General features: G+C 38.4%; 1 protein-coding gene across 2 annotated transcripts in view; it reads right to left on the bottom strand.

Annotated features, from left to right (window-relative positions):
• Positions 1–3571: 3571 nt before the first annotated feature.
• The window catches only part of UBE2N (ubiquitin conjugating enzyme E2 N), a 36710-nt gene continuing 16622 nt past the window's right edge, over positions 3572–23659 (bottom strand). Inside the window, exons 1-4 of one of the 2 annotated variants that reach the window (XM_032346781.1) lie at positions 7799–7831; positions 6255–6501; positions 5935–6075; positions 3572–5292 (exon numbers count right to left, since the gene is read on the bottom strand). In XM_032346781.1, the coding sequence (XP_032202672.1) occupies positions 5252–5292; positions 5935–6075; positions 6255–6501; positions 7799–7816 (447 nt within the window). In that variant the 5' untranslated portion in view covers positions 7817–7831 and the 3' untranslated portion in view covers positions 3572–5251. Of the gene's footprint in view, positions 5293–5934; positions 6076–6254; positions 6502–7798; positions 7832–23659 lie in introns of those variants that run through there. The other variant, XM_032346780.1, reaches the window with a different exon arrangement.

The following is a 23659-nucleotide window of genomic DNA, read 5'->3' as shown; positions in this document are numbered from 1 at the left end:
CTGCATGTAAATCAGTATAGCCTTTTGGAAAATAAGTACTACTTAGCAAAATTTTACAGCTCCACTTCTGGGAATCTAGTAAACTGAAATAGACAAACTGCACAATCAAAATATGGTTAAAGATGTATAATGCAGACTTCATAAAACGGTAACAATTTAAATGTAATGGGGATTATGATAAATAGATATTACAGGGATAACAAATAACAATGCCCCAAGGTAAACTTTCAGTAACATTTTAAAAAAGCATTAAATGCTAAGTCACTTTTTAAAAAGCAACCTGTATGGATTTCTTTAAAACCTGTATAATTTAAAAATTTAAAATAAATACTCCCAGAAATTTTCAATGTGAAAATGTTCAGTAATCTTGCATGAAAAAAACTGAGCTTGATAAATGCTCAATCTCTGCATACTATCAAGATATGTATGTATTAACAGCAAAGGGGAAAAAGGAAACCTACACCATCTTTGTTACTGGAGTAACAGTAATGTATCACTTTTTTTAAGGAGGAGCAGGGAAGAGAGATCTGTTCCAATACAAGAGCAGTGAATAATCAATCACAGCCAAGGAGGCTACAGGCTACACCTTAGCCCTCACCTGTCTTTGCAATGCTCACAAACTTAACACTTTCTTAAATGGTTGAAAATACTTTGTGGCCTGTGAAAAAGTTTTATCATAGCACAGCACCTCCAGCCATTTAAAATTGTCTATGGATGCGTTCTCACCAACAAGTGCAGAGGTGAGTAACAGCACAGACAACAGAGCCCCAAATATTTTGTTCTAGGAGGGGGGGAAAAACCAGTTTAAGACTTTCACCCTATTCATTCCCTAGGCTACTCACAAACCAACCACCCAGTTCAAATCTAGTGCAACCAACCTACCTTATCTAAAATGCTTTTGACAATTGCTAGATTATACTGAAATTTAATTGGGATTTACTAACTTAGATCATAGAACTATTTCAAAAGAGTCATGGTGGGTGAGAATGGATCAGAAGATGTAAAAAGGAAGCCTGCTAGGTACTCTCTACAAAGGTCGTGAGGTTACTAGTCTAAGACCTGTTTTGTCCCACAAATAACATGATTAGAAGGAAAATGGTAAAAAGCTCCTTAATGAGCAACAAAATATATTTTTAAATGATGATATTTCAGTTGTGACTCTGCTAGGAGACACAGTAAGCAAGGGTGAAAAATACTCTGGCAATTATTCTGCTTCTACAACCAAGTCAGAAACTGAAACAATTACATCAAGTCAGTAGAGGCTTGGCTGTGTACCAAGACTCCATTCACACAACTGAAATGCCACACTAACAGGCACAGATGAAATGAGACCAACTGAAAGATGTCCAGATGTAACTGGGGAGAAAAAGGAGTACTGGAACTCTTCATGTGGAGTTTCATACTCAAAAGGAAAAACTGTGGCCCAAATCCTAGTTTTGCAGCCAATGGGAACTTACCCAATTTGTAACCAAAGCTGTAGCAAAGCTAACCCTTGAAACAAATCCTCCCAATTTCCAACATCAATGAGAAATGGAAATTAACACAGGGGCATATAGTTAAGGAAACAAAAGTATCACCAGGCTGGGTGGAAGATTACAGATTTTTATTCTTTATATTTCTTTTAAGTTATTACATTCAACATGTTTTGCTTTTGTGATCATTAAATCATTTAAAAAATAAACCCCTGATATAATTCCTTAAACTAAGCAGCATGCTAAATGAAATGTTACCCCCCCAGCCCAAAAATACATTATTCCAATGAGATATTACATTTTTCTTAAATCAACTGATAAATTAGCTGCCATGAATAATGGCATTTAATTTAATTTAATTACTTGTTTTTTGGCCAGCTTTTCCAGATAAGGTTACCTTTTTAAAACCTTTGCAACTAACAAAATGTGATATGGCTAGAAGAGCTTAAAAAAAAATCCTGAATTGCCAAATAGAAAAATAAAGACAATTTCTATCATTCCTAGGACACCAACAGTTCCATCTCGCTAATGTTGTGTTTATGGTGTCTTGCAGGATACTAGATTTCTTCCTGTACCCTCTCTGAACAGTGCTAAACCACAGCACCTGTGGCTTGTTCAAATACCAGTTCGCATTTTAAGCTTATTCTTAAATGCTTCTGAAATTTTGTATTTAAGTATATTCTTGGTCTAGAGCAGGGTTTAAGTTCTACACACTGCGGAGCCAAGATTTTATTAGGCATGACCAAGAATAACTAGTGTGTAAAAAAAATCAAAACAAAGTAGACTGCAACAAAACAGAAAATCAAATCAAATAAAGCCCCACCCCAGTCAATGCCTCTGGATTTCAGAAAAGCTCCTAAAGGGGGCAGAACAGATTTTTCAAGAAGCCACTTACATACTCAGATTCTTTTCCTCTCCCCCCCAGAGCTTTGTACATGGTATTCCTCCAGCTTGGAAGTGTTCATCTGGCTGGAACTCAGGAGAGCAGCCCTTTCCAAGTATTGCTTCCCTTCTCCATACAGAGCAGCAACTGCAGTTCTCTGTGCCCCTCCCCCATAAGAAGGGCCACAGGAAAAGCCGCATGCCAATCTCATTCACCTTATCATCCACAAGTGGTACAGTGCTGCGTACATAAAATACTTCCGTCGAATTCACTGTTCCCTTAAGCTTAGGAGTTAAAAATCAAAGGCTAGAGAGAGAGGACTACATAAAGGAGCAAGCAGGCTGGAGGGTCCGGGACTCACAGCCCACTGCGGAGTATCTGAAGGAGGAGAGAGGGATGCGTGGCTCCGGAGGCAGCTACTCCACTCCTCCCAGAAGGTGCTCTGCACAAACGCAGAGCGGGGCTGCAGTTGCCTGATCTTCATACCATTCATGTTACCAGAATCGGAGATTTTTTTTTTTCATGTGAATTTCCTGATTTTTAAAAATGCTGGCACGGAATTCAAAATATTTTAACCAACCACACACTGTGCGGGGCCAAGGAAAAGAGGCCTGAAAGCCAGAGGTGGCTGACAAGTTTTTGCAATCTACCTGGCCTCTCCCAGAGCCCCTTTTAATCCTAAACAAATTCAATCAACAGACTGACTCCTTTCATTCCACTGGCTGAGAAAGAGTCTTTATGAAACAATGGGGGCTCTTAACAAATTACAAAGGAAAAAATGCCATGAAGTCGGGAATTCATATATTTGAAACAAAAACAGTGTATTATTCCATTTTAGTACTTCTACAACTCAGATCAGTAGACATGAGTCCCATTCTAGACATATTCTTGTGGTACAATGGATTTAAATCTGGAATTTTAGAACTTACAAATCACTATGTGATACTAGCTACCATCATGAGTAGTGCCACCACCTACACTAAATAAAGCTCACTGCTTGAGTGTTCATTTTGGCCCCAGAATGTGATTCTGTTTCCTTAGTTGCAAAACACCCTCTACAGCACAAGAATTGTTATAAATGTCAACCGCTCTTCAAGGGCTTTAAATTTACAACGTTAAGGTTATGAACAATTTTATTCTGAATTAAACTAACATTTGTTTCCAAGCAATGAATTTATTTGGAAGGATACCAGTTACCAGTCATCAAAAACTTTCATATGTTGAAAATGTAATTTTAATAGATAATTCTTCATCTTACATAGGAGCACAATAAAATACACCACATTCTGAAGAAACTCCAGAAGTTATGAGAATCAAGAGTGGGGGAAATTCAGACGGGCTACAATATCCATTACCTTAAACTGCAAGAGACAAAGGTTCCAACCCAGGGGGTGAGGAGGGTGTGGGGAGGGGGTTAACATTTACATACTTGGGACTGGCTACACTGATGACTTACAAAGAACAAGGATGGGGAATTTGATACGGAGAAGGGTGGAAAAGAACAGTTTTTTGAGGGGAGGAACTCTGTCAATGCAGAAAAAAATTACTGAATAGCAAACAATAGGAGCTCCCATAGCAAATACTGAAGGATGAAAGAATCATTAACTGAGGATCTGATACTCAAAGGAAGATACCTTTTCAGATGACACTTATGCAAGCTGGTTGCTTGAGATCTGCTCATCAGGTCTATAAGGAAGACTCATAAATGCTTTAGCAACCCCAAACAATTATCAGATTGGTGTTTCCTAATAGCACACACCAGTGGTTACACGTGGTTTCCAGACAAGAACTAAGAAAAGGGTCATATCCCAAATGCCAGATACAAACAAATGTGGCACAACATGTGAGTCCTACACAAAGTCAGTCACAATGCTGCTTTGCTGTGACTCTCCTGTACATGGCAAGACACCAATGATCATCTACCTAATCAGACAACACCAACACATTTATTCAAATTTCTAGGAGGTTAAAAAAAAAAAAAAAACCAATGCTTTATGCATGCTCAGGGCCAGCTTATAAATACTCCATTCAGTGGTATCTTAACACAAGTTTGCATCAGTGAAAAGAAACTGGCAAAATCCACCTCTTGCCAGATCAACTTGTCAGATGGTGAAGACCAAAAGAGAATGTTCCATCAGTTTTAATTTTTAAATACGATTGTCACATTGGGAAAATGAAATAAACACAGTAAAATAAACTGTACAAAGGCAAAGTAGAATAACAAAAAATATTTTACTAAAACATAAGATTTACAGAAGTTTCCAGACAAGCCATACAAAATGGTCACAAGCTTTTTCTTGAAGGAAGGATTCTACACTTGACAGCAAAGTCACAATGTTATTAGTGAGGGCTGTGATGTTTGTTTAATGTTCCCATTTTGGTTCAAACAATCAAGCTTGTCCATCTACAGTGTCTAAATAAAGTTAGACTTGGCTAGAGAGCATATTCTAAAGAACTGGTTAGCTGCTTTTAACCAATGCAATTAGATCACCATAAAAAGGGGGAAAGGAGCCCATAAAATTAAAATAAAACTACCTCTCCCCCTCAAAAAAGTAATAAAGAAAAACACCCAAACCCCTGCAGCTAACCCTGACAACTACCTTCATTCACAGTGCTTAACCATGATGGGGGAAATGAATAAAAGCAGAGAAGGGCCGCTGCTTTTAAACGTTTCACAATAATCCAGATGGTACTTCTAGCCTCTGCTCATGCTTTACAACAGTGAATCAGGACAAGACATAGATTTGCTAATGTGCATTTAATCACCAAAGGACTGAAGATGTCTGGGCTTTTATTCTGTAATGTTTCTAAGACTGTGTCCATTAAATGCAAACAAAAAAGGAAGAAGTCTTGGCAGAACAGGATAAGTGATGCACACTTGATGATCAGATCGATTTTAAATATTATTCATGGCATATAGCCTAGTCCATGCTCTAGCTGTAGACAAAAACAAACGTGCAATTATTATTTTACTTAGTTCAATATGTTACTTTCCAAACTCTATACATAAAGCAGTATTATGTTGAATGCATGCTATTTTCTATCATCTGGATCAGACAGAAAGACTGTGTGTATATCTAATTACCAAAACACTACAACTGAATCCAGAAATTCTACAAAATTCAGCAGGATGGAAAGAGTTGTCTCCTTTTGTCTCCTTCATTTCTAGATATGCTCTCCAGTAATTTTGTTAAAATCTGTAACAGGAAGAAGCTTACTGATTTTCAAACTCCCTAGCTATAAACTGGCGTAGTTTTACTGATCAGATGAATTACAAAAGCAGCTCAAAAGGTTTCAAAAGTTTTCTAGCATCTTCATGTACTGCTAGGTGAATGATACACAACGAGTATTTGATAAACCAATTATAGGCTGTCTTTACATTTGGGATCATGCAGCAGGCCCTAAGACAGAGTTTAAACATCTGCTGTTGAGAGGTGTTTACATAGTACAAACAGGATATGACTTATTCCTCTAATGTATCTTTTCCTTTTTGTTAAGACTCGAAAAGAAGTTTTTATAACGGTAGTATATATTGTTTGAAAAAGTGGAGTGGTGTGAAGGAGAGTGGGTATTAAATACCTGTTTCTATGGCTTGGGCCTCGTTGGTCTTCCACTGCTCTGCTACATCGTTTGCTAACGGATCATCCGGATTGGGAGCACTTAACAAAGCCTGGATCGATAGCAGAACTGTGCGGATCTGCAGTGCTGGGGACCACTTATCTATGAAGGCAACAGGCCCAGAATGATCAAGCATGAAACAAAAGCCCCAGAACTACTGCATTGCATTCCCAAAGACCTTTGTGGTCTTTATATAAGGCAATGTTCAGATTCTCAAAACAGAATGCTTAAGAGAAAAAGGAGAAATCTTAATAGCATATATTAATAAAGGTAACACTTACCTTTCAAAATATCTAAACATATTCTTCCCAACTTGTCTACATTAGGATGATAAATTTTGGTCATGAAACGTACTTTAGGGGCTGCCATCGGGTATTCTTCTGGTAGGAATAGTTCAAGCTTAAAAGTCCCTCCCTCAAAGGGGGAATCCTGAGGGCCAGCAATGACCACATGAAAATAACGGGCGTTGCTCTCATCTGGTTCTGCTTTAATGCCAGGAACTGGTTCTGCCAGCAAACGCTGGGTTTCCTACAAAAGAAAAACATGACACATTTATGAAACAAATGTCACTTTGCTAAACACCAAATTAAAAATTAAGAAGTTCGTTTCTTGTGGGGCATCTGGGTGGCTCAGTGGGTTAAAGCCTCTGCCTTTGGCTCAGGTCATGATCCCAGGGTCCTGGGATGGAGCGGGCTTTCTGCTTGGCAGGGAGCCTGCTTCCTCCTCTCTCTCTCTGCCTGCCTCTCTGCCTACTTGTGATCTCTATCTGTCAAATAAAATAAATAAAATCTTTAAAAAAAAAAAAGAAAGAAAGAAAAAAGAAGTTCGTCTCTTGTGACTGGACACAACAGAATTTCTCCACTCTCCCAAAGGGTTTATATTTATTTTTTTAAACTCGAAGTTCAAAGAAAACACTATTTAAATAATCCCAATCACCTGAATACAACTGCAAGTGAAGAGTAATGACATACACTACAGCTGCAAATGTCTGAGCCTATGCTGGTAATAAAAATTAGGATAATGAAACTGATTTTATACTAAGGAGAGAAGTGAGTGGAGTTGGAAGAGAGGAGGCAAGAGAGAAGAGAAAAAAGAGAAAAAAGAAAATAACACTGGGATTTTCACACAGGTAAAGGCCACTTACACTGTTTAAACTCTACCAAAACCTTTAAAAAGTAAAATTAAGGGCACCTGACTGGCTCAGTCAGTACATGAACTCTTGGTCTTGGTGTTGTGAGTTCCAGCTCCATGCTGGGTGTGGAGATTACTTAAAAATAAAATCTCCTAGAGAGCGCCTGGGTGGCTCAGTGGATTAAAGCCTCTGCCTTGGGCGCAGGTCATGATCCCAGGGTCCTGGGATCAAGACCCGCATCGGGCTCTCTACTCAGTGGGGAGCCTGTTTCCTCCAATCTCTCTTTCTGTCTGCCTGTCTACTTGTGGTCTCTGTCAAATAAATAAATAAAAATCTTTTAAAAAAAAAACTAATAAAAAATAATAAAATCTCTTAATTTTTTTAAAAGTAAAATGAGTTCTAAAAGTCACAAAAATCTTTCCTCTAAAAAACAGAAGGGAATGTAGGAGGGCCAAGTGCCTAGGCACCTAGACAGGGCTAGAGAATATATACAACCTTGACACTGAACCCTTATGCTGCTCCCCAGCAATCATTAGTTCTCTTTCCCATCTTTCTCCTTCTCTCCTAAATATCTAGAACACTCTTCTCTCTCTTCAAACCTCCAGTATCTCTATCCTCACCCTCATTTTTGGCTGACGACTCTCCTGTCTATGTCACAAGAAAACAGATACTTCTTCAAGTTTGCACACCCACCTTCAACTGTGTGCCCATATGCTTTGTCTGTCCTCTTGTCACTGTGGATAAAAAGGCTGTCCCTCTTGGCTAAAACTGACCTCTCCTCTAAAGCATTAAATCTTCTCTCCTTTCCACTTATTCAAGGACATTGCCGTAGGATCTCTTTCTTCTCCTGAACCAGCAGTACCCCCCTCCATTGGCTCTTTCCCCAAACTGTACAAACTTGCTGTAATTTTCCCAGTAAGAGGAGAAAATAACCTTGACCTAACTCTCCCACCACCTCCTCACCAGCTAATGCACCACTGCTTTGCTGCTTTTTTCAAAGTTCTCTGTATCTGATTGTTTCCAATTTTTCTCCTCCCCTCCTATCTTGAACACAACTCTCCAATCAGGGTCTAGCCACTAACGTGCCTGTTGAGGTCACCAGTGATTCCCACACAGTTCAATCAAATGGCCAATGCTTAATCTTCATCTTATTTGACCTAAATGTAACATCTTACCCAGCTGGTCTGCCCTCCTCCTTGCCAAACATCACCCAGCTTCCTACAGCCGAACTCTCTGGATTCTCTTCCTACTTGTCTAGCTGCAACCTCCTTGCTGGTTCCTTCCCTGACTCCCCAACACAGAAGTGCACCAGGGCTCTGTCCTAAGGCTTCTTTTACATACTTCTATAGTGATCCCATGTTGTCCAATGAATCTAAATACTAAATACACCCTGTATACAATGTCTCCCTAAACTCATATTCAGCACAGATCTCTCCCCTGGATTACACCTCTTCTATCCATAACAATTTATTCAACAGCTCCTCTTGTGTGTCTTAATAATGAGCATCCCAACTTAGCATGACTTTCCCCACCTCTAATATGCTCTTCCCACAAAGCCATCTTCACTTTAGTTAACCATCCATCCACCCTTCCAACTGATCAAATCTTTCCCTTCATCTCTACCATATCTAAACTGATCGGCATATTTTGTTCCCTTGAATTTCCAAATCTACTGGACTGCTTCTTACTGCCCTGCAGCTACACTTCTGATCCAAGCCACCATCAGCTCTCGGCTGGCACACTGTAATAGCCAAGTTTTGTTTTTCCTGCTTCTGACCTTGTTCCCCACTCGCTCCTGGGTCTGTGTTCCATGGACCTTTGGAAGTCCTTACAATGACACCCCCCCCCCCCGAAGAGGTTTTATATGATCCCCTTACTCTGGCTACGCTTAACTCATCTTCAGCTGTGTTTCCCCCAATACTCTTACCTGGCACTTTGCCCCAGCAAGATTAGCGGCTTTGTAATTTTCCAACCTGCTGGACATACTCCTCCCTCAAAAGCTTTGCCCTTGCTTTTTTTTTCCCCTGAAATTTCTACGTGGTTTGCTCCCTGAGAGCTCCTAAGATCTTCATTCAAATGTGTTTTCTCGGGTAAGGCCTCCATAATTGAAATTGCAAAAGCCCGTTCCACCTAATCCCACACCCTCCCTATCCCTGTTGCCGGATATCTCCAGAGCTCTACTAACACATTACATATCTCACTTATTTTGTTCAGAATGGAAGTGCCATAAAAGGAGATTTGTGCCTGTTTTATTTACTGCTATATCCTCAGCATTTGGAACAGTGCCCAGCACCACAGATGTTCAATAAATACTTGCTGAATTATGAATCTATTTGATGTTACAAAGAACAAAGAATAAACTATCAGAACTGCATCTTCAACATTAAAGCAGCGTTATTCAAAGCAGGATATGCACATCACAGGAGGATAACAAAAGGATCCATTCACGCATGGGAAAAAATAACCTAACTTTATAAACTTACTTTTTTAGCCAAAAATCGTTAACACTCAATAAAAGAAACTGGCAATTCCATGTGTAATTTTATATGTTAGTAATATATATTCAACATTTTGAATAGGCATGTGCAGTTGAAGTTTTAGAACACTGCTATATCTGAAGTGTTAGATATGAAAAACAATGAGAATACTGTATTTACGCCACCTTCACTTATGAAAAATCCTACACCTTACACCATTTCATTCTACAGCCTACAGGGTACATACTTAAAGAGATTTCCCTGTCTTGTACTGAAATAATCATAAGATGCAGATAAAAAATTAAACCCTTTTCCAAACTGTGTTAAACCCATAGCCATTTAAAGCAATGCCTTTAGTACTTTAATTAACTAGAGACTGGTTTTTTTTTTTTTGCTTTGTTTTAATCATAGCAGTGCAAGGGAAATGAGAACTGAAATGCTGTGAACTACTTTTAGCAAAATGTTCTTTGGGTTCAAAGTAAAACATTTTCACTGCATAAAAAATCTCAGAGGGGCACCTGGGTGGCTCAGTTGATTGTCTGCCTTCAGCTCTAGCCTGGCACTGGGCTCCCTGCTTAGTGGGGAGTCTGCTTCTCCCTCCCTCTCTGCCCCTCCTCGCCCCAGCTTGTGCATGCACTCTCTCTTCCTCTCTCAAGTAAATAAACAAATCTAAAATGAAACAAAAAAAAAAAAACCCTCAAGAGGCAATAATGAAGCCTCCTACTATAGGAAGTCCACCAACTTCCTACATGGAATTAGAACAAAAGAGGCAGGTCTTCATTTTTAGCAAAAAAATAAAAATAAAATAAAATAAAGATACTAAGGATCAACAGTAAGAGTAAAGAAATAAGAAAAAAACTAGATGATAAAATTCCTTGAATTCTGACCTCTTCTCACTTCGAACCTCCTTTTGTTTTGCCCCAGGTCTTCCTATTTTTAGAAATCCAGAAGTTGGAAGATTGGGGGAAAAAAGAAAAGGCTGGGGTCTAAAGGCCCCCAAATCCCACTCCCTGATTACACAAAGTAGTAGCAGCTCTATTCTAGGCTATAAAACGCTGCCAGAAGCGCCTCCAAGATCATATCCCAAAATAGTCTCAAAATCACACTTAGAACACATTGTCAGATTCATCATTCCTTCCTCATCCTCAGCTCCTCCTCAAAATAAGACTCTTTCTAAAGAATGTACATATTAAACATAACACATGGCCTGATCAATTATAAAATTTAATCAGAACACATTCTAGCATAATCCTTTACGTATGGAAAACATTTTGAAACAGTTTTTATATGCTCTCAAGTTCTCATGGATTTTGATATAATGAAGAGATGCATAATTATTTGACTACATGGGACTGATTTCGCAAACAAACCCACAACATAAATTATGGGAGGAAAAAAGAATAAAATCCAAACCAAATGGAACAAGTCTCACCCACAGAACTTAAAGTCCATTTTTTTCCCCAAAAAAGGCAAAAGTGGGTAGGAAATAAAATCCTTCCTGCTAGTACTCACACATGGGTAACTATGAAACACATTCTAGTTTTATATTATTATTTGGTAAAAAGACAGCGAAGTACAGTATGATTTCTTCAAGTCTAGAAGTAACAGGTTCAAATTCCTTCTGCATTGCTTACATAACTATTACTTTTGAGCAAATAATCTGCACTGCTCTGAGTCTCAGCTGACTTATCTATATCATAATTAAGATGACCTCTCTTGTAGAGTTGCTATTAAGATCAAAAGAGGAATACTGCAGAAAGACTTAACAGATGAGATCACATAGGAAGGTCATAGCCATACACAACTCAAAAAGAATTTAGAACAAAGCACAGTAACAAATCTTAAGATTTATTAAACAACAGTACTTGTTTTTTTTTTTTTAAAGATTTTATTTATTGGGGCCCCTGGGTGGCTCCGTGGGTTAAAGCCTCTGCCTTCAGCTCAGGTCATGATCTCAGGATCCTGGGATCGAGCCCCACGAGCCCCACATCGGAATCTCTGCTCAGCAGGGAGCCTGCTTCCCCCTCTAAATCTTTGGTGGGGGAGGTTTTATTTATTTATTTGACGGAGAGAGAGAGATCGCAAGTAGGCAGAGAGGCAGGCAGAAGGTGGGGGGAGGAAGCAGGCTCCCTGCTGAGCAGAGAGCCTGATGCAGTGCTTGATCCCAAGACCCTGAGATCATGACCTGAGCCAAGGCCAGAGGATTATTAACACACTGAGCCACCCAGGTGCCCCCAGTACTTGTTTTTAAAGAAAACAGAATAACCATTAGTTGCATTATAATCCTACTTGTTTAAAAGCTAATCCTCAGACCCAATCCCAGACAGAACTGAGTTTAGGCCATACAGAACAAAAAGTATTATAGACTATTTAGGGAATTAGTTACTAAAAAACAGAAAAGGAAGTACATAAAAATAGAGTATAAATTTAAGTGTAGGAAGATTAAGTCTCAAGGAAACTATCTTACAGAGTATACCTTAAAAAGGAATTAAGTATCAAACTGATCTGGTAATCAATAGATCTACTGGGACCTGAAGAGCAAATTTTAGGTTTATACTACAGTAAACTGCAACACTTGACAGTCTGTCAACCTAATTCCATTATCTAGGTCTTGTCCCTCTGTAAAGTTCAATAACAACTTGCGCTCACTATCAAGAAATGTTAAGGTCTATTATACATCTTTTTAAGGCAGTGAATGAGGTATATACAGTAAAATTTTAGATAATAAACAGTATTCTTAGAAAAAAAGTGGCAGGGATGCCTGGTGGCTCAGTCAATTAAGTGTATTGATTCTGGTTCAGGTCATGATCTCAGGGTCCTGAGATCTAGCTCCAGGTCCAGCTTCACGCTCAGCAGGGACTAGGCTTGAGATTCACTCTCCCCTTTGCCCCTCCCCCCCCAAAGGAAGGAAGAAAGGGGGAAGAAGGGAGGGAAAAAGTGGCAATCTGCATATGAGAAAAGTTGCTCCATTTAATAACTTTCTATACACACCTCCAACTTTCTATATACTTTACATTACATTATATACATATATACATGATTACACTACATACATTATATACTTTACATTAATATCTTTCTATGTACACCTCCAACTATATACTACCTAGTATATAGGTAGTTGGAGGTGTACATAGATATTAATGTAAAGTATATAATGTATGTAGTGTAATATATATATACATATATATGTATGTGTATACGTGTGTGTATATATATATGTATATATATATATACATATACCACCTATATCTATATACTACCTCCAACATATACCTACAGCCATTAGTTTTTTTTCCTATTTTGAATATCCTCTGGTGGCACCTGGGTGGCACAGTCAGCTAAGCACCCGACTTCTGGTTTCAGCTCAGGTCACGATCCAGGGTCCTGATATTGAGCCCTGCTTCTCACTCAGCACAGAGTCTGCTTAAGACTCATTTTCCCTCTCCCTTTGCCCCTTACCAGGACCTCTCTCACTCTCTAAAATTAAAAAAGAATTATTCTCTGAAACACAAAGATGTTTACTAATGTATTACTAATAATGTCAATTGTGGATCTTTAGATCATCTCACCCAAGAGCCATCTGATTACACTCGGTTAACACCATCAATTCTGTTACCACACTAGTCTTATCAAACTGAGAGATGCCTCAATGATGTCTACTCTGTGTACTCCAGCCTCTTTAACCACATCTACAAGCAATTTAAAAATATTACCAAGCAGGGGCTCCTTTGTCTGGGATTACTGATAAAGCAAAAGCCTATTTTTCAATTGCCATCTAAGATAAGTGGGAATTTTTTTAAAAACATTACCAACATTTTGAGTGTCATGTCCCTAACATTTTATCCATGAGGCTTGTCGTTTTTACTACACAATTTTGGTCTGTGAACACAATGAATTTTAGGAACGCATAGATCTCATCATTATAGTAGAACTGACCTGTATTTATTCTGGCTGGGATTAGAAACAGAGCCAAAATTGTGCTCAATTTAACTACTGCACCACTTCCTTACAAATCATTAGGGTGAGCTAGAGGTGCATACAGCATGATAAAAATGGTTGATGAATGCCTTCTCTACAGCAGTGCTGCCCAACAGAAATACAAGCTGCAAATACAATACTAAATTTTCCACTAGCCACATTAAAAAGTAAAAAGCAGTTAAAATTAGTATTTTATTTAACAGTATATTCAAACAGTATCATTTCAACATGTAATCAACATAGAAGTTATTAATATAACCTTTTTTCATACAAAGTCTTCAAAATCCAGTAATTTATACTTATATACTTACAACACATATCAATTCAAACTAGTCACACTGCAACTGCTCAATAGCCACATGGGGCTAGCAGCTACCATACAGGACAGTGAAACACAGGACAATACTGTTATAATGTTACTTACACATTACCAATATAATTTATTTTATATAGTGAGTAAAAACTGGTAGAGAAACTTTAAAGTATCACTTTTTTCCCCTCAAAAGTTCTATGCAACAGTAATGTCAGAACATCTGAATCACTAGTATTAGGAATGTGGCTGTTAATGTTTGGTACAGTCACAAGCCTGTGCTCGAAAATAATGACTCGTAGCCATTTCAAAAGAACACAGCATGTACAAAAATTAACTGAAACAAGGCAACTGCATGAAAAAATAAGGGTTAATCCCTCAGAGATCATTTTAATTTTTACAGTCCACACTACCCCCTAGTGGATAAAAGACATAACTTACTCATTTGAACCCCTTTTTCCTCCTCAAATAGGGGATCAACTATTTTACTCTAATTCACTAAGTTTTTAAAAAATGTTTACCCTAGGGCGCCTGGGTGGCTCAGTGGTTTAAGCCGCTGCCTTCGGCTCAGGTCATGATCTCAGGGTCCTGGGATCGAGTACCGCATCGGGCTCTCTGCTCAGCGGGGAGCCTGCTTCCCTCTCTCTCTCTCTCTCTCTCTCTGCCTGCCTCTCCATCTACTGTCAAATAAATAAATAAAATCTTAAAAAAAAAAAATGTTTACCCTAAAGTCAGAGGAGACTAACAATTCTCAAGGCACACCCTTCACCTTCCATTTTTCCCTCTACTCCCACACACATAAACCTCACATTTTCCTTCGCTGAAAAGAAGAAAAAATGGAAGAAGCCCTTTCAAAGGCTCTAGGCACCAAGGACTAAATCTTAAGATCTTAGACCAAGGTATCCCTGTGATGAAAAGCTTTATTTCTAGTGGACCAATAAGTAGTAAGAAAGTACAGCTGGCCCATGAACAACATACAAGTTAGGCGAACCAACCTCCCACACAGGTGAAAATCCACATACACATACTGACCCCCCAGAATTTAACTACAAGAGTCTACTGCTGACCAAACACCTTACCTATAAGTCAATTAATACATATTGTATGTATGTATTATACACTGTATTCCTGTAATAAAGTAAGCTAGAGAAAAGACCATGTTAACAAAATGAGGGGCACCTGGGTAGCTCAGTCAGTTAAGCATCTGCCTTCAGCTCAGGGTCATGATCTCCCCATCCTGGGAAAGAGCCCCGTGTCTGGCTCCCTGCTCAGCAGGGAGTGCTTCTCCCTCTCCCTCGGCCCCTGCTTGCACATGCTCTCTCTCTCTCTCAAATAAATAAATAAATTTTTAAAAAAAGAATCACAAGGAAGAGAAAATGTATTTAATAGTTCTATACTGCATTTTTAAAGATTTTATTTATCTGACAGATCATAAGCAGGCAGAGAGGCAGGCAGAGAGAGAGAGAAGGAAGCAGGCTCTCTGCTGAGCAGAGAGCCCGATGAGGGGCTCGATCCCAGGACCCTAAGATCATGATCTGAGCCTAAGGCAGGCACTTAACTGACTGAGCCACCCATGCACTCCAGTTCTGCACTGCATTTATCAAAACTAAAAAATCCACGTACAAGTGGACTCACATATAAACAGACCAGTGAGCACAGTTCAAACCCATGTTCTTCAAGGGTCAGCTGTACGCTGTATTCCACTTTGTAGTAATATCCAAGAGATGGAATGGAATAACCTGGTCTAGAACTCTCTAGTTTTTTCTCTCAAACCAAGACCAAATCAGTACCTCCGTTAAGTTCAGTGAAAAGGAAAAGAGACCTGGACGCCAGGGAAGGACTTCTGAAAAGCTAAGTATCTTCAACTGATTTGTTTCTCAGGTCTGAATTAGTCTGGAGTTTAGACCTTAACATCACCCCTCTTACTACAGCTGGGACAATTATTATTTGAAGATGAGAACCCCAACTAGCAAATGGTGGTGGTGAAGTGCTAAATACATGCTTGTTCAATGAATGAATAAATGCATGTGTGCTTAGGCACCACACAGAGCCGATAAGAAGAATCACTATACTTAACTATTAGTAGAGGGTAACTTCTACCCCAGGAATGGCATTTACAATTATTCCAATCACTGGCAACAGACAAAAATCTGAAAATCCTACTAACAAAGTGTGCCTCCAACAAGGAAAACCATTAGGCTGAATTCCTTGTCTACCACCCCCAAATTCTTTTGTTCCACTAGGCACCTCAAGTTATACTGCAGTCTGTCTCTTTTCCTGCCCCCACTAGTCTGTAAATTCCCTAAAGGCAGGGACTCTATGCGATTATTAAGCACTACACCCAGATGGGCAGAGAAGCAATAAAAAAAATCAAGTAACAATAACTGCGCCAAACAGTGATTTAAGTGCTCTACATGTATTATTAACTCAATCTTCATACCCATTTTACAAATGAGGGAAATGAGAAACTAAAACTAACCACTTATATTATAACCAAAGTTATATCAAGTGGCAGAGCCAAGACTGAAATCCAGGTAACTGGGCTCTACTCAGACTGGCTTCAGAGCCCGATTTCTTAATCTCAGTGACCTATAGAAAGACAATTAACAATATGAACAATAAATCTCAAATGTTTGTCAGGACAGTAAATAGCACAGAAGTTAAGGAAGGGCTCCTTTCAGTCCTTCATAATCATGAAAAAGTGCTTCATCAAAGAGATAAATTAATTTAAGCCATAATGTCACTTTTTTCCTTTTTTTTCCTTTGGGACTGGCAACTGAAGAAGTATACAGTCTTAGTAACATAAATGAAGTAGAAAAAACTCTGCTTTATTTAATGGAAAAATCAGTATATGTCATTTTGACCTGGAATTATCCATTATATGATAAGCCACTTTGCCTATCTCTGTTATTACATGAAACTACTATGATCTAAAATGTTGTGACTCTGAAATATGAATTTACTAACAAATGTTTATTTTGTACATGGCATTGTGGTACCAACTACTTCAAAGGAAGAATTTTTTAAAAGTCCCTTTATCCTTCAAGAATTTCACTGTGAGTATAAAATATATTTATAAAAGTCAGTTTTTGAAAGATGCATTTTCAAGTACGGTATGTCAAGGTCTTAGAGAAGGTACAGGCAATTAGGGATACTAACTACAAGACCAACAGGACTACACTGGGAGTACATTATGGTCTTGCTTATTTCTAAAGACATTCCAAAAGTTTTCTGGGAAGATAACTTTACATCTCCATCTTTTTCTTTTTTTTGAAAGACTTCTAAATACTGGCAACACTCATGAAAGTTAACATCTCCATTTTTTCTTAGATTCTGATTCCATGGATAATATAAGCACTTTGTTGCCTGGACTTTCTTTAGCACCAGCTCAAAAATTTAATATATGCCTTTACTGATCTAAATAATGTAACTGTCCTTTGGTCTTAATGAATTCTGTGTCTTAGGAATATGTCTTGGAACTCTGAATGAAGAGGCTATCTATCTTAGTAACACTTCACTGAGATTGCTGCTGTAGTAAGGTCATTAAGGCACCATTAGCAAACCCATCAAAAAGCATTTTTTAAAAACCTGAATGCTTCAAATTCTGGGAAGAAGTATATAACTTAGTAGGTGAGGAAGGAAAGGTCTTCTGTATTCATCCTGAATGAAAACAGACAATTTTTTAAATGCCTGTTTCTGTATAGTGAAAACTAAAAGTACGATTGATGCCTTAGCAAAAACCAGTAAACCTGTACTTTAAAAAAAAAAATTCAGCATTTAAAAGTTAGAAATCATCTAGACTGTAGGTTTCCTTCTTAAAATTTCAAGTGGTTGAAGTTGGTAATTCATTTTAAGGCCTTTACGTGTTAATTTCAGCCATTCATCTACACATTTGACTACAATGAAACAATAGTAAAATTCCACCATTCATTCATACCTTCCCTTCCTTAGTATAATGCTGGAATTGGGAGCTTAAGAATGTGAAAGTTTGAAGTAACTGTTGTTTGAAAACAAAAAGTTATCCATAGTCACACAGGATTATGTCGGCGGCATAAGAAAAATTAGGTTCATAATGGGTGTTCATCATTCCTTTAGACCACCTGACAGGCTGAACAGCCTTGATGGGGAATAATACCCCCAATCTTTATAGATCCCCACCTCCCTCAACAGAAGCTTTAGTCTTGGGAAATTTCCTAATTCTCTCCTAAGCATGTGTGAGATTTAGGTTCAGTCAAAACCTGTGCATCAAAGGTAAAATACAACAGAAGGATCCATTCTGGAGATAATAGCAGTAGTTACCTCTAGACAGCACGGAGGAGGTTCTAGTGCAGCATTCTGTACTTGGCATTAGCAGTGGAACTGCAGAGTAGGAAGCATACAATGTCAGCAGTAAAGCTTCCACCATGTTGTGATTCTGAGCCCTGTTTCCTGAATGCCTCTTTCTTTGGCACCCCTGAAGATTATGTGCGAGACTTGTAACTCAATAATACTATTTCTACTTAAACTAGCCAAAGTTGAACTCCATTGCTTGCTAAAAATACAAAGCTTAACCTAGATAGAAAAGAAAGTGAAAAAAAGGAAAGAGTTAATAGACCCGGGGTTGGGGGAAATGAAAAGGTTAAGAAGCGAAGTATCTCTCCGGGATTAAATAAGGTCAAAGGAGAGCAGGCTAACCTCACTATCAAAGAACTTCTATCTAGTTTAACTGCCTTTAAAGAGGGAGCTAACTGAAAGAGCTAACTTCTAACTAAACAGTCTGGTATACATCCTAGGGAAAAAACCTGGAGCTAAAACATCTCTATTTAATCCCAATCTTAACTGTACCAATTTGTCATACAATCACACAAATTCACTTAACCTCCCCAACTTCTAAAATTTAGTCTCTCCAACATTTCAAAGATTCCCTCTAACACTAAAACTAAGTACTTAACATTGAAATCGGTTAAATCTTACTGTTTTATGCTCCCTTCTGCTAAAACGTCCCCTTTTATAATACTCTTGTGTTTTAAGATTTATTGTGTTTGAGAAAGAGCAGGGGGGAGGGGAAGAGGGGGAAGAGAGTCCCAAGCAGGCTGTGCTTATTAGCGCAGAGCTCCAGACACAGGGCTCAATCTCAAGACCCTGAGATCACGACGTGAGCTAAAACCAAGAGCAGGGTGTTTTAACCAGCTGCACCACCTAGGCACCCCTATAATACTCTTTAACACTGTTATTACTGCTCACTGTTTCGCCCTATTGAGGGAAGAGGTATTATGGACTGTATCCCCAGCATCTATGCCAATGCTTAATATCTAAAGAAATTTGTTGCTAATGGTACCTGCTTTTTTACCCCCAATTCTTTCCTACCTGCTCATTAACGAAAAATACCATGTTGACTTAAATAGCTATACTCCTAATAACCAAAATCTGGTTAACATCTTAGTATGCTTGTATTTATTCTGATAAATACAAAGCCCTTTTTATAAACAGTTTAATATTTTTACAATTTTTTCAATTACTGTGTCAGTCTATCCCACTTTCCTGGTTGTTTTACATGTAAATTAATCAGTATTCCTTGCACAACTATGTGGCATAAATAGGCACTTTTACTGCCCTCCAAGCTAGTGGCTTCTCTCGTACAACTACCATGGTATACCTTATAACCATGTATTACTTATCCAATCCTTGATCACTAGTTACTTCAGGTTTCAAATGTGGTAATCAAAACAAAATTTAAGCACTAAATGCCTGAGGTCTTCACTAATAAGAAAGGCCTCTGCTTATATTAACAGACAAGACAGAAGCAGAGCAGATTAAATTTTCAATGAGGGAAACAAAAACAAGTTACAGTTAAACCAGATTTGCATTCTCAATCCAATTGTGCCACTGACATAATTCTGTCCAAAATCCAAACCACAAGAAGAAAAAATACTGCACACTAAACAATGAGACAAACTAGGAAGTAATCAGGTATTAGGGATCCTGTCTCCCCCAAAATAAGCACCCTTTAACAAGGCTGCCATACTGCACCACTCCAAGAAAGGCCCATTCACATCAGTCTATATGAATGGCACCCCCTGAAGTTGTACAGTGCAAGATCCCAAATACTTTGGATTCAAGAATAAAACTTCAGTTTAGCAGCAATACAAATCAACTTCATTATTGTTTAACTCATGGAAAACTTATATATGGTAATTCTAATAAAATCAAAACAATAATTTCAATAAAATCAGATTACTGACCCCAAACATCCCATTTTCCTGCCCACTGTTGGTAAATGGGCATCCACTATGCTTAAAAAAAAAAAATCTATCCCCCATTACAGATGGCTGTGTTTAAGGTTATCCATTTTGTGGGACTAATGCATAAATGATGAACCAAGTACACTTACACTGAGAAGGAATTCGTTTTTTCCAGATTTACAGTGCAGCAGCATCTTTGCAAAATCAGAAAACAGTAAGAACATTATAAGGCTCACTGTATTATGGTAAGCTCTATTCTCTGCACTATGACCCTCCCAACCACCTTAGAACTAGATTAGTGTATTAAACAGATGAAGTAGAGGTCAAGTGGGCTGTACAAGCTAGTATTTGGCATAGCTGCAAGTTGAGCCCAGAAAGCCAACCCCCACATTCTGTGCTCCTGCCACACAGAACTCACACAAGCTCCACATATCCAAAATCTTTTGGCTCTTCAGAATTAGGAAGTAGATCTAAGACATTTAAGATACTAAACATTATTTTGCCCACAAAGCAGCATTTCTACCATTTTGAGAAGTTGATTGTCACTTAAGAGGTAGGCAACTGGGGCACCTGGGAGGCTCAGTGGGTTAAGCCTCTGCCTTCAGCTTGGGTCGTGGTCTCAGGGTCCTGGGATCGAGCCCCACATGGGGCTCTCTGCTCAGCAGGGAGCCTGCTTCCCCCCCCCCCCCGTCTGCCTCTGCCTACTTGTGATCTCTCTCTCTGTAAAATAAAATAAAATAAAATAAAATAAAATAAAATATTAAAAAAAAAAAAGAGGTAAGCAACTGAGTAAATGCTACTGGCTAAGATTATTACTGGGCGGTAGGGGTGCACCTTCTGCAGAAAACTACCTCCCCCCTACAGTCTAACTCCCCAGCTACACTAGTCCCTATAGGTCAGGGTCCAGGTGTAGTGTTTGCAGCCTCAATACTGAGCACCACAGACTGTCACATTCCATATGGGCTTGAATGAACAGACCTTACTACAGAAAGAAAAATACAGAAAGGGTAAAGGGGGATTCAAGAACTTCCAAAAATGGTAGGTTCAAGGTTTTAAGGAGCCAGATAGTGGCCATAAAGGGCAAGAATATGGGGGGGAAAAAAGAAGAAGAATTTTTTTTCTTAAAGTTTTAAACCCAACATGAACTATTTCATACTTCTGCTCATACCCTTGCTATTCTCCTTACAAGTTATGCACTTAAAGGACCAAATGCTAAGCACCAGAATATCACGCTTAAGTTTCTTTTGCCCCTTTAGTAGTTTTGATAATTTCTCAAGTTTAATAATGATCATTTGCTAATAAGAACTGGCTGCCATATTAAAGATTCAGTCTTCTACTTCAAGGTTTGGAAGAATATGAAATTAATCTCATTTTCTTGAGTACTTTCGAGATTTTTAATATTTTACACATTATCAGTCTGGTTTGAAAGTTAAATTTTTTTTTTAAGATTTTATTTATTTATTTGAGAGAGAGTAGAAAAGAGAGAAAGAGAGCACAAACTGGAGGGGAGGCAGAGGGAGAGGGAGATGCAGACTCCCCAGCCAAGCAGGGAGCCCCTACGTGGGACTTGACCCCAGGGCCCTGAGATCATGACCTGAGCCAAAGACAGATGCTTAACTGACTGAGCTACCCCAGGTGTCCCGAAAGTTAAATAATCTTAAGAGATCCAGCTGGATGGAGTATATAGCTCAGTAGATATTTCATTTTTCTGTAATTTTAGATGATTATTTTATCCTGTGCCACTGAACCAGACAGAGAAATGGCCCACACAACTGAGATTTTAATATAACTGAAATTAAGCACAAATTTACATACTGAGGCTAACATATGAGAGAGCATCTGTGTACAACAGTACTGGGTCAAATTCAGCCTCTTCATGTGGGACAGCCAGTCTCTGCAACAACATAATATAAATGCTGGACTTAGGGCCTGCAGGCAGTATGAACTAATATGATATGATGTAAAACTCTAAACAAAAATAATAAAATTTCAAAAAAAGATTATAAAAGCTTACAAGATTATAAAATAACAGATATAAATGATCCAACTTAGTGGTTTCCTTGAGGAAAGTGACTAGATGGTTGAGAGGTAGGAGACACTTCAGCTGAATAACTTTTTGCTGAATTCTGTAACATGTCCAAGTACCACTTACCCAAAAAAGCAAGAAAAAAATGTTTTTAAATAAAGTCACCCAAGGAAACAGAATAAGTATTGTGAAAGTAACTCTATTTTGAAAGTGACAATGTCTAATTTTCAAGACAATCCTTAAAACTCAGAATAGACAAAGACTAAAATAAATAAATAATAATGCTATTTACTGTTATGGAGAAAACTGGCTCTCATAATCACGGTTGGTGGGATTACAAGCTAACCCAACCCTTAAAATTTCATGTCTTGGAATTTATCCCAAGGAAAAACTGCGAATATGTTCAAAAGTACAGCTCCAAGAGAAAAAGATGTTGTAAAGGTAATGTGTAACAGTACAGAAAAACACCCTTCTACACAAGTGAAAACACACACTTCAAAACAGTATAAACAGTGCTGGGATGGAATATTCCAAATCTTAACAAGATGGTGGTTCCATAATTATTGTCAAAATGTAAATGATACACTTAAAATGGCTGCATTACTTGTATGTAGATTACACCTTAAAAGAGTTTCTTTAAAAGAGGGGGAAAAAAAGCCTAGTGTATGTCTTGAGCTTACTGAGGGCAGGAAGTGGGTCTTAATTTGTGTAGACAAGACCCCCATTCACCTGAGCTTATGACCATGCTATACTCTCCAATAAACATCCGTAAACTTGCAAAATGCTTGCAACTACGTAGTGGACTCTTTATGGAAACTGCTTAAAGGGCTGAACTGTGTGTTTGGTTTAAAAGCATATACAATCCCAGAACCAGAGACAAAAGAAAACCTCAAGACATTGATAAATGGTAAAACCCCGGGAAGGACTTTTTCAGAAGCTAATGAATTAGAAAGCTAGATTAAATTTAGCTAGAACTTCAAGGTGTAGCAATGACACAAGAATTAATCCTTAAAACTGACCTGGATGTTCACGTATGTTGTTTCAGTTTACCTCAGATCCACCTCTGGAAAGATAACATAAGTGGCAGAACACTTGGACTAGTGGACTAGAAGCTCACTGCAGTCAAGGGCTCTTTTACACTTAACGAGCTGGTACCTGAACTCCTCAGTCTCCTGCTTAACATCAATACGCTCACGATAGGTAAATGACGGAGTTGCAACTGTAAGGTGTATCTGAGCTAAAAATTGAAAATGTTTCTTAATTTGTTCTAATAGTATATGACGAAGTGTCCTCAGAATTGAGGCAGTCACCAAGGATAGGGGCAAGAGTGAACCCCCAAGGTACCACTCGCTTGTATCCTCTGGCACTTTCTCTGAGCCTACTTTCTTCTCTAAAACCCTAGTTTGAATGCACACAGTTCTGGTCTGTCCTGAGATTTGAGCACCGGTTCAAAAAAAAAAGGGGGGAGGAAAATTCAACTCACTTGAACAAAGGCATTTATATGTTACTTACTTAAAAAAAAAATTATGACAAATGGTG

This window comes from Mustela erminea, chromosome 6 (genome assembly GCF_009829155.1).
Source record: "Mustela erminea isolate mMusErm1 chromosome 6, mMusErm1.Pri, whole genome shotgun sequence".
NCBI lineage: Eukaryota > Metazoa > Chordata > Mammalia > Carnivora > Mustelidae > Mustela > Mustela erminea.
Note: the sequence above shows the minus strand (reverse complement) of the source record. Positions and strands in the feature narration are given on the sequence as shown.